At 53.5% G+C, this 11988-nt stretch overlaps 4 protein-coding genes across 4 annotated transcripts; all 4 read right to left on the bottom strand.

The window, feature by feature from the left end:
• Window positions 1-1429: 1429 nt before the first annotated feature.
• On the bottom strand, window positions 1430-3383 carry Z517_10070 (uncharacterized protein; the record flags this gene model as incomplete). Its single annotated transcript, XM_013425978.1, has 7 exons — window positions 1430-1684; window positions 1799-1851; window positions 1971-2019; window positions 2071-2236; window positions 2288-2637; window positions 3142-3291; window positions 3369-3383. 7 exons carry the CDS (start codon window positions 3381-3383, stop codon window positions 1430-1432), a joined length of 1038 nt encoding a protein of 345 aa, XP_013281432.1.
• A 136-nt stretch (window positions 3384-3519) lies between these two features.
• Z517_10069 (uncharacterized protein) lies at window positions 3520-3975 on the bottom strand (the record flags this gene model as incomplete). Its single annotated transcript, XM_013425977.1, has 2 exons — window positions 3520-3872; window positions 3921-3975. The coding sequence occupies 2 exons, from the start codon at window positions 3973-3975 to the stop codon at window positions 3520-3522; spliced, it is 408 nt and encodes a 135-aa protein (XP_013281431.1).
• A 3481-nt stretch (window positions 3976-7456) lies between these two features.
• Z517_10068 (uncharacterized protein) lies at window positions 7457-8320 on the bottom strand (the record flags this gene model as incomplete). Its single annotated transcript, XM_013425976.1, has 3 exons — window positions 7457-7684; window positions 7739-7853; window positions 8139-8320. The coding sequence occupies 3 exons, from the start codon at window positions 8318-8320 to the stop codon at window positions 7457-7459; spliced, it is 525 nt and encodes a 174-aa protein (XP_013281430.1).
• Window positions 8321-9163: 843 nt separating this feature from the next.
• Window positions 9164-9625, bottom strand: Z517_10067 (uncharacterized protein; the record flags this gene model as incomplete). The annotated part of the gene is made up of 1 exon (XM_013425975.1): window positions 9164-9625. The coding sequence occupies one exon, from the start codon at window positions 9623-9625 to the stop codon at window positions 9164-9166; it is 462 nt and encodes a 153-aa protein (XP_013281429.1).
• Window positions 9626-11988: the final 2363 nt, after the last annotated feature.

Raw genomic sequence — 11988 nt, 5'->3', positions numbered from 1 at the left:
CCCTAACCCTAACCCTAACCCTAACCCTAACCCTAACCCTAACCCTAACCCTAACCCTAACCCTAACCCTAACCCTAACCCTAACCCTAACCCTACGCTGACCTAGCTGGCGGCGAATGTACTCTTCGGCTTACGCCATAAATAGGTCGTCCCGCGCCGCTTTCACCACCTGGTAGGCCTCGGCCGGGTCCATATCGTTCGACGCCGTAAACATCCGCTCGCGGTCGAGGGTCGAGATCTGCGTTTCCATGCGCGCCTCCCCGGCGAGTTAGCTCATCATCTTAGCCGTAGCGTTAGAGTACAGCTACTAGTCGTACGTACCTAATACGTATACGGTCCAGATGAACTGGACGTATTCTTGACCTAGGCGGTGGACGCGGCCGATGGATTAGGTCACGGTAGGGATGTTCTCGGGCATGTCGAAAATCACGAGCTTATGGCACGCCCCTTAGATGTTGAGGCCGAGCGAGGACGACCGGCTGTTCAGTAACAGGAAGAGTACGTCGTCCTCCGGGTCGTTCTACTTAGCTAGGATCGAGCTGCGCGCCGCCGTTGTGGTACTGGGCCAGATGACATAGTATTTCACCCCTAGGTTGTATAAGAAACTGTCCGGTCCCCACTGGGTGTGTAGCCAATTCATCATGAACACGACTTTACCCGTAAAGTGGCCCGCTTCGTCGCCCTACATCGCTATGTATACGTGTTTAGCTAGGTACCGCAACTTCGCGGATTCCCCGGCCTAGTAGGCGTATACGCCCAGCCGGTCGCAGTAGTTAGGGATGGTCGGGGAGGGGCGGATAGCTAGAAAGTACTCGGTGAAGCCGTAGTCGTCCGTGTTCTCGGTCCAGTCGCGCGCCTACGCCGCACCCTTTAGGCCCTTCTTGCGGAGCATCAGCGTGTTTATCCGCCCGTCGAAGGTAGTCAGGTAGAGGTAGCGGTGGATGGCCATGTCGCGCAGCCCGGACGGCGCGATACCCGGTTTCTTACTCGGTTTGGCGGCCGCCGCACCCCCTTTAGTAAGGTGGCGGGAAAAGGTCGACTAGACTTTCTTATACTCGTCCTCTTCGTACGCGCGCTGTCGCAGTTCCACGCCCGTAATGTAGTACATGGGCACGTTGATCCCCGGTTAGTAGTAGTCGTAGCCTTCCAGCTAGATCTAGGACGCTATGGTCCAGCGGAGCTGGATGAGACCTAAAATAATGCGGAGTACGTTGTGCGCGGTCGTAGCACTCTCCAGCTTACCGTTGTTAATGAGCGAGGCGAACAGGCGGGGGTTAAGCACGAACAGGGGCTAGTCGTAGTACTTCGCTATATACCCGGGACATTTATCCTTGACGTCGGTAATGACCAGGGACGAGTAGATTTTTTCGGCCTAGGTGGGTAGGATGAAGTCGTCTAGGTCCCGGAGGTCCGTCTCCTAGGCCGGGTTCTAGAGGAGGTACAGGTACCCTAGGAGGTCCGACACCCGGTTTACTATAGGCGTGGCGGTGATGAACCACTTCTTAGGCGCGTACAGTTTCTCGATGGCGATCGCGTTCATCGTCTTGGGGTTCTTAACCTTATGGGCTTCGTCGTAGACGACCCGATAGAAGAGGCCGGCAAAGAGGGACGTATACACCGTACAGTCGTCCGATTCCTCGCGTAAGCCGGCGTCATCTTCCTCGGGGGGAAGGTCCGCGGTGGCCTATTCATCAAAATGGACATCGTCGTCGAGCTGGCGAGTGAGCCGGCGAATGCGCCTCAAATCGGCGTCCTTAAGCGTAATGTCCTTAAGGCTGGGTAGGTACTGCGACCGTACCGTACTGGCAGTGGCGTTAACGTCGCCGGGTAGAGTATTAATGGAGTCATCATCTGTAGGGAAGACGCGGGGGCGGTTAGTAGATGGTCTCTAGAATGGATCCGCGGGGAGGCGGCGTCGAATGGATCCATGCTATGGACCGTTAGGATGTAGGGGGCGGCGTAGTACTTACCTCTCTCGGGTTGGCCGGTGGTGGTACGAAACTTATCTTCGATGGACTTCTTGATGCTGGTTAGAGTGCGCTTAATATACGTCTCGTACGCTACCTAGACGATGCCGAAGGCGGACATAGGGTCGTCGGCCGGGAAAGCCTGTTCGATCGCGTCCCGCGCGGCTAGGGGGTTGGAGGGAAGCATAATGGCGCGAAGGTCTTCCTCGACGTCGGTACTTAGAGTGCGGTCGGTGCCGTAGAAGATGCGGAGGTCGAGGACCGGACGGCTACTCTTACTACGCCAATGTTTACGGTATTCCGTGTACTACGAGTCCAACGTAGTCGGCGGCGCCACGACCAGGGTCGGTCGAAAGTCGACTTTAGGGGGTTTCGGCAGCGGGCGGCCGTGCGTAATGGCGTCGTCGCGCCGCTCCAGGTACTCCTGCCAAATGCCCAGTTTCTTCATGGCCGCGTGGTAGATGTAGGCGTAGCACTGGGAGGTCTTGCCGAGTCCGCAGTCCTTGGCGACCAGGCCGCCACCGCAGGGGCACTCTTCCATGTCCATCTGCCATACCGTGCCGATGACCTGGTAGTATTTAGGGTAAAAGGGCGTGGGGTCGGTTTTATCGGTGGGCGGAGTATAGATACCCTTATCCAACTTACGGTAGTCGGGGTCGATGCCTAAGACCTAGGCCGCCTCGCGATAGCCTTTAACCGGCGTATAGACTGTCGACGTCTTCGCCCGTAGGTCCTAAAACTCCTTCTCGGTAGGGTGTAGGACGGCGGGTTTCATCGGGTCTTAGTACTTCTCGGGGGCGACGCGCTCGGCTATGGAGAGGTCCTCACTCTGCTGGGTAGAGTCTCCCGGTAAGGTCGTAGTGAACGAGTCGTAGACAATGTCACATTAGTCGATCAGCGACAGTAAGAAGTACTTAAGTGTTTCTTCGTCCAGTAGAGGTCGAACCACGCGGTCGGTCGCGCCCTGGAAAGAAGGTGGTCAGTGACGTGACGTGCTAACGAGTAAAAGGGGGCCGTAGAATGGATCCTCTCGGCCAGTTAGTAACAGTCCAGGCGAATGGGCCGTAGAATGGATCCAGTAGTTAGGATGTCCAGCGGATCCATTCTACGGCCCGTTAGCCGGGTAATCTAGAGTCAAGCGAACGGATCCATTCCATAGACGAGTGAAACTCACCTTCTTCTTGGATGACTTGGAGAGTCGCTCGATGTTACGAGCGATACAGTCGTTGTCATCGGCTAATTGATCTAGGGTCTCATCTTTAAGGATGAGAGTGGCTATATTAATCCGTTCCACCTTATCGTACTCGGGGTATTCCTTGTCCCCCTACAAGAGAGTGACTTAGTCTTTAAGGTTCTACACGTCCTAGGCTTTAGCCGCGGTAGCCGGGTCGATAGACATACGGGCGAATTCCTCATCGGTTAAGTAGCGCACCGGGGCCGCCGTCTTATTACCGAAGATAGGTAGGGTCTGTTTTTCGTAATACCCGACCGCGAACCGTAGCAGGACGAAGGCGCGATGGAAGTCCTCGGCGGTGGCGAATCCCCATCGGATCTATCCGGGCTTCGCCTTATCAAAGGACTCCTTGAAGAGGCCGCGGCATTTCTTGATGATCTTATATGTCTGGGCCACGTAGACGGCCTTAGGGAAGATGCTCTTATTCTTCTTAGTCGGGCCCACGAATTTAGCGAAGTAGGGGTCCTCGAGGGATAGGGGTTCCGTAACGCTGACATCGGCTAGTTGTCTCCAGCTATAAGGGGCCTTATCGCCTTTAGCGATTTCTTTGACAATCTTGTCGTAGGCGAACGTAGACGTAGCGACTACGCCGGGCACACTAAAGCCCACCCGCTTATGTTTCAGGAAGGATTGGATGGTAGGTTTTAAGGCCTCGACCACCCGGCCGAGCTCTTAGGTGTTGGGTAAGCTTAGGTACCCGGCGATGTAGGCCTGGTTACGCTGCAGTTTTCGCTCGGACTCGATGATCCGATACCAACAGAAATTGTGGGCCATAGCGGCGATAGCGGTCGCGCGGTCCGTAAAGCCGAAGTCCTCCACCGTCTTCTTATCCTGTGCTTTCTATTGCTTCCTAGCGTTGCGGGCGATAGCCTTATCGCGAGCTGTCTTAGGGTCCAGGTCGAGGCCGCTGTCCGATTCGCCCTCGGAGTCTTCGATATATACGGCGGACTTAGCCTCGGACTGTCGCTACTTACCCTTATCCGTAGCCTTCGATGCTGGTGCCGGGGATTACGCTTCGCCATCGTCCGCGCCGGTAAGGTCTATATGACTAGTGCTCTTAGTCGTGCTCTTCGTAGTGCTCTTCTTAGTCGTGCTCTTTAGGGGGCTCTCTTAGTCAGATAGGTTAGACCAGTCAGTGGCTTCTTCGGTGTTTTTCAGTCGTTCTTATAACTCTTCCAGGGCGGCCTTAGTGTTTTTATACTTCTCCTTGAGCTGAGCGGCGCGGTCTTTATTACCTTTAGTTCTTAGCAGGTCTTCATACGCTTTCTTGATTCTGGCAACCTTCTACTCGACATATACGACGCGTGCCTCCAGCGCGGTCTTTAATTCGGTCTTAGGGCGCTTCGCAGGTTCCGCCTCGGAGGAGCTGGAGGTCCCGGATCGGCGCTTACGGCGGGGTACTATAGTGACGATGGGGTTTTCAGTTCCTGTGAGTAGCTCGAGTCAGTCAAAATGGTCTATAGGTTAGATCCAATGAGTCAAGGGGCGCGGGATAGACGCCAATCAAATAGGCCGTGGAATGGATCCATTCCATAGCCCATTATGTACTGGTCGCACGGCAAAATAAAAAAACGAGAGATGGTGCGTAGATCCAGTCCCTAGGCCGTTATAGGTCAGGAGGCGTTAATCTTGGAAATCTAATGGATCCATTCCATAGACCGTTACGAGTAAAAAGGGATGGAATATGGAACTTCTACGGATCCTCTTCCCTGCCAGTGCTAAACCAACATGAAAAAGGGTCAGGATGAGATCTTGAAAGGGTCTTATAAATGGTCGAAGTTACAGAAACCTGGTAAGGTGCGATATAGAATGGAACTACCTCGCTACCAGTGCTAAACCAACAAAAAAAAAAGGTTAAAAAAGGAGATCCTCGATGAATCTCTTGAGGTTTTAAAATCGCGGAAGCCTAGTAAAAGGCGGTAAGGAATGGATCCACTGGAGTAGTTAGTAGACTGGGGAAGAGAAGACATTAGCTGTAGAATGGATCCACTGGAGGCTGGAGGCAGGTAGTAGATGAGAGAGGGAGAGGGTAAATAGGCTGTGGATTGGATCTAGTGAGCTAAACACTGACCTCTGGGTGAGATTTTAGCCGCTGTTACATAGAATCTGTCGCCGGCGCGCGAATCTGGCGTCGCTGGCGCTAAAAAGGGCGTCTCGGCTGGGCTACGGTTAGGTAGAGCCTGTGCTGGACTCTCTTGATGGATTAGACAGCGTTTGTACAGGAAAATGGAGCGATTTAGATGAAGTTAAGAAGGGTTGTCCTGGGAAAGTATGAGAGGAGAGAAGAGAGATTGAAAAGTGGGAGATAGATTCGCGACGGCGAAAGACGCCAAGTGTTGTCGATAACTAGGTAGGTGAGGTAGAGGTGAATTCTGCCATACCCTAGAGCGAGATAGATCCAGTCTACAGACTACCTGACCATAACTGAAGAGGTGACAAGCTGTTAGATCCATTCTACAGCCTATTTACTCTAACTCTACGAGGTCTTATAAGCCGATGCCAGGACTTCCTAGGTCAGACATTTAGTCCATCATATAAGCTCTGGTCGGTAGAGGCCGACTTAGATGGGTCTTATGCAATTAAGCCGTACCATAGAATAATAGACGTGTATCATACCCTAATTGACACTAACGGCCAATCTTTAATGCGCGAGCCTCGGAGGCGGAGACGTCTAGGATATATAAAGAGGATACGTCTATGATTGACGAATCAGCGCGGACTGGGGGAATATAGAGAAATTCTGGGGTAAATTATAGGTCTACGGGTACCCGACCCCGGATTCTACCTACTACTAGTACTACTATCCCTTCTACCAGACTAGTTAGGTGATACTAGATGTAAGCACGTTCGCGATGGCGTCGTATACGGGTCGTCGACGGCAAGTCATGTCGCGGTCCTTAACTGACATAGATTTCGGTGTATACCATTAGACATCCTCGATCGCGGCGCCATCGAAGCCTCCAAGCTTACTACTTACAAGAAGTCCACCATCTTATCCCGCGAGATCTAAGCATCCGTTAGATTAATCCGGCCAGGTAAACTTACTAAGTGAACTTACTAGGTATGCTGTACCTGAGGGTACTAAGGCCGTCACCTAATGCTCTTCTCAAAGTAAGTAATGACCTCCTACCGGAACTTACTAGGTACGCCGTGTCAGAGGGTACTAAGGCCGTCACCTAATGCTCTTCTTAAAGTAAGTAATAGGTTTCTATATTCACGGGGATGGTAGATCCTGTACGGACGCGCGTGTTTTCTATAACCGGAGTAGTGGGTATAAACGGAATAACGGTATAAAAATGGGTTTTAGATCAACACCGGGCGAGGCGTCATGGGAATCGGGGCGAGTGACAATGTGATAGGCGGTTCACGGTCGCGCTTACTCAATAATAGTGTCCATCCTCGATAGGTCGCGGCCGAGATAAGCTTTCGCGAGATGGACAAGATCTACGGCGCGGAAGCCGGAAGTTTCAGAGGTTCAGGTTTAGCTGGATGGGTGAGATATAGGAATAAAAGATAGGAAATTAGATTAGCGGTGGGGTCTCGGCAATCGTAGTGTCGCCTCCATAGCGCATATGGCCTCGAGGCGTAGAACGACGAGGGTCGGGATCCGGACCGGCTCACGACACGGGTGGTCACGGTAGATAGGCTGTAGAATAGATCTAAGGGGAAGGAGGGGAGAGATACGCAGCGGATCCATTCTATAGCCCATTCTCACCGCCGCCCGGAGATAATGCATAGATAGACGTGGAGAGAGGGAGAGGTAGAACGAATCGTAGATGATTATAGTTCGTATATATATATAATACTAGAGAGTCCCCTAGTGAGGGTGCGTCCTCGGCGGTCACTCCGTCTCGGTAATGCGGCGCACCTATATATCGACCCACTCGGACCATTAGGTCGGTATCCAGGAAATCCACTCTAGGAGGTCGGCCGTCCATCCCGGGCGGTAGAGCTAGTGCGTCCGTTTATTACGGGCCCCGAGCTATACCCACTTATCGGGTTCGACGCGATGGAGGATGTCGGGCGTAGGTATGGTATCGAAATCGGCGGCTACGAGGTCGATAGAGTACTATATGCGCGCACTCTATTTAGTCTTCTAGGTCAGTCCGTTCCGGTAGGGGTAGGGCAAGAGCCAGTACCACTTAAAGAGGTACCGGATGTACGTGCGCGTAAAGTACCGGCGGTAATGGTTCGCGGCGAAGGGGGCGTAGGAGAGTCGAGTATACGCGCGGCGGTAGAGGGTACGGTAGGGCTTCTAGTCCCAGTAGAGCCGGACGAACTCGTCGTCCCAGTCGAAGAGGTACTGCACGAGTCGGCGGGGGTCCTTAAAGTCGGATTTATTGCCGGTGACGGTATAGATACGCTTAGTCGACATAATGCGGCGAAAGTATTCGTGGTAGAAGGGGCCCGGGCTCTGTAGGGCCTCCTCGACGTAGTCGGGGAGGATGTCGTGCTCGACCGTATAGAGGGTGTCGATCCGAAACTGCTCGAGGCAGATGTGCACCGTCCACTGGAGGAGACGCTAGGCGATGAAGACGTAGTCGACGTATTCCTCGAGGAGACGGAGGGCGAGGTCGAGTCGCCGCTCGTAGTCGAAGAAGTCACGGACGGCACCACCGCGGCGGACGTATAGGTCTCGCAGGGCCGAGTTACTAAAGGTTACGAGGTCGGTAATGTCCCGGTGGAATTCGAGGCGGGTCTAGTCGATCCGCGGCTCGACCCAGTAGAATCCGTAGCGGGGAAGGGTGTAATAGAATCCGAGGCCGACCCAGCTGCGGCGGTGGTCCGTATCTAGGTCGCCGACGTCGACGCGCGATTCGCGCCGGGGGAGGTCCCGTCGCCCCTACTAGAGGGCGGGTTCCCGGGAGAGCTACTACCCGCCGAGGGCGAAGCGAAGACAGCGTAGGAACATAGCCATCATCTTAATCTACTCCTACGTAGTCGCGTAGGGGAGCGCGCGGGCGTAGACGAGCTCGAAGCCGAGGGCGAACCGGTTAATATGGTAGCGGAGGAAGCGAAAGTAGGTCGGCGTAGGGATCGTCCAGACGTACGGAGGGTAGCCTCGAGGGGGCCGCGGGCGCGTCGCGGGCGGGAGGTACGTATGGAGGATGTCCATCATGGCGACCGCGTACGCGTAGGTAATACGCGCCTCTTACCGGATACCGTAGTGTTTACGGCGGTTATCGTACAGGTTAACGCGGGCGCGGTACCGACTCTGCGTATACGCCCGGCGTAGGACACGCCGCTCGCGGGGACGCCCCCCGGCTAGAGTACGGGCGGTGTCACTAACTAAGGGGTCGACCGCCAGCTCCTCGACGGCGTCGTTATCGAAGGGCATGCGCTTATTGGCGTTAAATACCTCCTTAACCGAGTTATAGTTCTAGATGTAGCGAACACCCCCCCGGTAGAGCCGCGACCGTTTAGGGGGGACACTCGTGACGGAGACGGCGTCGCGGAGTATAGACTACGTATAGAACCGAGCACCCGACCCCTAGTACGACGGGGTCTTACGTTCTTCCTGGTAGAGCCAGCGGATATACGACTCGAGGCAACACCGCCGCTATAGGTACGTCGTAGGGGTGGGGGAGATACTCGAGTCGGTCGAGGCCCGGGGAATATAGATCTCTTACCCGAGGTCGAGGTACAGCTGGTCCTCGTCGATGTACTCCCATTACAGGACTCCCTAAATCCAAGTATTCCACTCTCGGAGGGCGTCGAGGACGCTCGTAGTATCACTAGAGCGACTCTTAAAGGCGAGCTTAGTCCCTTTAGCACTGAAGAAGATCTGGGGGTCGCGAAAGTCGTGGAGGCCGGGCTGCAACTCGATCAACTCGAGGATGGCCGACTAGAGGGGTACGAGGAGGTAGGCTTAGAGGGTATGGTGGATGGCCTAGGCACTCTAGTAGCTACTAGTAGTAGCCTTACGCCCTTCGACCTACGCCGCGACCGAGTTAGCCTGTGCCTACCGGAGAGACCTAGGGATGTGCTGGAGGATGTACGCGGGAGCAATGGATGTAAGGGCCGGGAGGAAGATACGGTCGAACCAGCGGTATAACTGCTGCTGCTTTAATCCGATAAATTCCCCGTCGACCGGGAGGTGCGGGAAGAGGAAGTAGACCTCGATGTCGCGAGCGTTAAAGAGGCGCCCGGCGAAGAAGTGAGGGATGTCGCGGAGGAGGGTAGCGGTGGCCCGGGGGCGTAGAGGGTCGCCCTCGTCCTCGTCGCGGTCCTCCTCCCGAGGTAGGACGGGAACCTCGCGGTACGAGGTACTGGTGATGTAGACGTCGGTCGTGATGTTCCGGTACACGCGTAGTGCGAGCTCGACGTTGAACCCGCCCCGGGCGAACGCGAGTAACGTCGCGAACCCGAGGAAGCTGTCGATGTCGGATGAGACCTCGGGATCCGCAGAGGGGGTGGTGTACATATGGAGGTAGACATATCGCGGGAAGGGTTAATGGGGACCAGTGCCGCAGATAGCTTCTTCCTATTGTACCGCCGAGGGTGCAAAATCGCCCTACGCCTGGTTACGAGTCAGGAGCTGGTCGATGTCGTAGTCTAGCCGAATAACCGAGGGGAAATGGGCGCGTAGGAAATAAGAGAGTAGATCGTAGTATTTCTAGTCTCCGACGGCCTCCTCGTGCTGCTGGAGGAGAGAGGCGTATTTCTCGACCGTACATCCGTAGTGCCCTTTAAAATGGAACTGGGCTAGGAGCTTCTCGGCGGTAAAGGTCACGTAGTCTTGCTCGTCATCATCGCTCTCGAGTCTAACACTGTAAAGACTGTCCTCGTCCGGGATGTCCTCCTCTTAACTGGCTACCTCTTGCTCGGATTAGAGTCCTTCTACGTCGTCAGAGTCGAGTAACTCGGAGGGGGTCTAGGAAGGAGGGTCAATAAGTTTAGGGGGGGTCGACGCGTCTAAGTCGAAGAGTTCGGGGGGGGTGTCTCCGAAGATGTGTCGAGATCGTCGCGGCGTACGATGTGCTCTCGGTGCGGGGAGTAGGGATGAAACTCTAGCCGATGTACGTATCGTAATTGGGCTAGAGATAATCGGAGAGTCTATATTAACTCTAGCCGAAGTATATACGGACGGTGTACCTTGAGAGGACGACGACGGTAGGAGAGGGCGGATTACGGCCGTGGTTTTGATAGATACTAGCGACGCGGGCGAGTAGCTTGAGAAGTGAGTAGAGGTATAGGCTCTCGCGTAAGTCGTAGTTAAGTGTAGAGGTACCCCTATAGAGGGCGTAGATGTACGGTTTAGGTAATTCGTAGTCTTAGTATCGGTCTAAGGCCTTAGTAGCTTCGCCCGAGTACTGCTCCCGTAATCTTCATGTTCAGATTCGCTATCGCTCGAGACCGACGTATAGTCTTAGTAGTGGCGAGTGTATCGCGATAGTAGGTATATACGAGGGAGTACGGACGGCGTAGATAGAGTAGAGGGGGATCGATAGCTCGAGGACTGGGGTGCACCCGAATATAGGCGCGGTGAGGCGGTATAGTAGTAAATCTATCGCTAGCTGAGTGATAGTCTTTACGGTGGGCGTAGTGGTGTATCGAGGGGTTCGCGATATCTATGACTGTTAGTGCGACGTGGGCTCTGAGTAGGGGATGGAGGTACTGGTTATAGCCGCGGTAGGTTTTTAAGGTAGAGGGCTTAATGTTCGTCAATGTCGAGGGCGGCAACTTGGCGGGTAGCATCTGTAATGTCCTGGACGAAATCTTGACCTTATACGCGTAAGCCAGTAGCGGGTGAAGTAGGAGTAGGATCAGGAAAGTCAAAAGGGTGTTCAATAATGGATTCGATGGCTTATTGTCCGGGAGCTGGTGGTTAGGTAGCTTCCTATCGTCGTCTCTGTCGAAGCCTCTACTGACGGATACGGTCTTGTTAGCGTCGGCGCTGGGTAGATAGGTCTACCGTATCGTCTATCGATAGGGGTCTACCTCTCTTAGGTGGCCGTCTAGTACTAGACATAGTATTCTTCGTAATATATATTGTATTTTGGAGTTGAAGGAAAATGAAGTTAGTGAGGCGGTATATCTAAAGCTAATTAATTCGATCTAATTACTGAATTCGGGTGCGTCCATGATATCCGGAGCTTGATTAATATTCGTCTACGGGGTAATAGTAAGCTTTAAAGATAATATAGCCTTATAACGGGAATCCTATTCTACCTTTAGGCGATAACTAAGCTCATAATTTAGTCGTTTCGGTTAGATGGCTCGGAACTTCTTATATACCGTTTTAATCGTAAGGTAGTGTAAGGCCGTACTGGCGCTCGATCCTGACTAGTTCCGCTATAGTAATAATGTAGAGGCTATCGTAGCGAAAGCCCGATATAGGCCTATCCTATACCTTTATCTATAAAATTTAGAGGTTTAGCCCTACCTATAGAGCGTCTACCTCTTTAATCTGTTTAAGAAGACCTTACCTACCTACTACAGAGCGTCTACCTCTTTAATCTATTTAAGAAGACCTTACTTACCCGCCGTTTAGTCCGGTATATCTACGCGCCACCTCTTTTTCCTTCATGGAAAGCATTAACGGTAAATAGTGCTCCATCCAGGCCGTTTAGTCCGGTGTGTCTACGCGCTACCTCTTTTTCCTTTATGGAAAGCATTAACGGTAAATAGTACTCCATCCAGGCCGTTTAGTCCGGTATGTCTACGAAAGCATTAACGGTACCTTTTTAGCGTCTCTTAGCCTGGCGGACTCTCCTCTAAGTACCTTTTCAGCGTCTCTTAGCCTGGCGGACTCTCCTCTAAGTACCTTTTCAGCGTCTCTTAGCC

Source organism: Fonsecaea pedrosoi, assembly GCF_000835455.1.
Source record: "Fonsecaea pedrosoi CBS 271.37 unplaced genomic scaffold supercont1.6, whole genome shotgun sequence".
Classification (NCBI taxonomy): Eukaryota; Fungi; Ascomycota; class Eurotiomycetes; order Chaetothyriales; family Herpotrichiellaceae; genus Fonsecaea; species Fonsecaea pedrosoi.
This window is presented reverse-complemented; position numbering and strand designations above follow the sequence as displayed.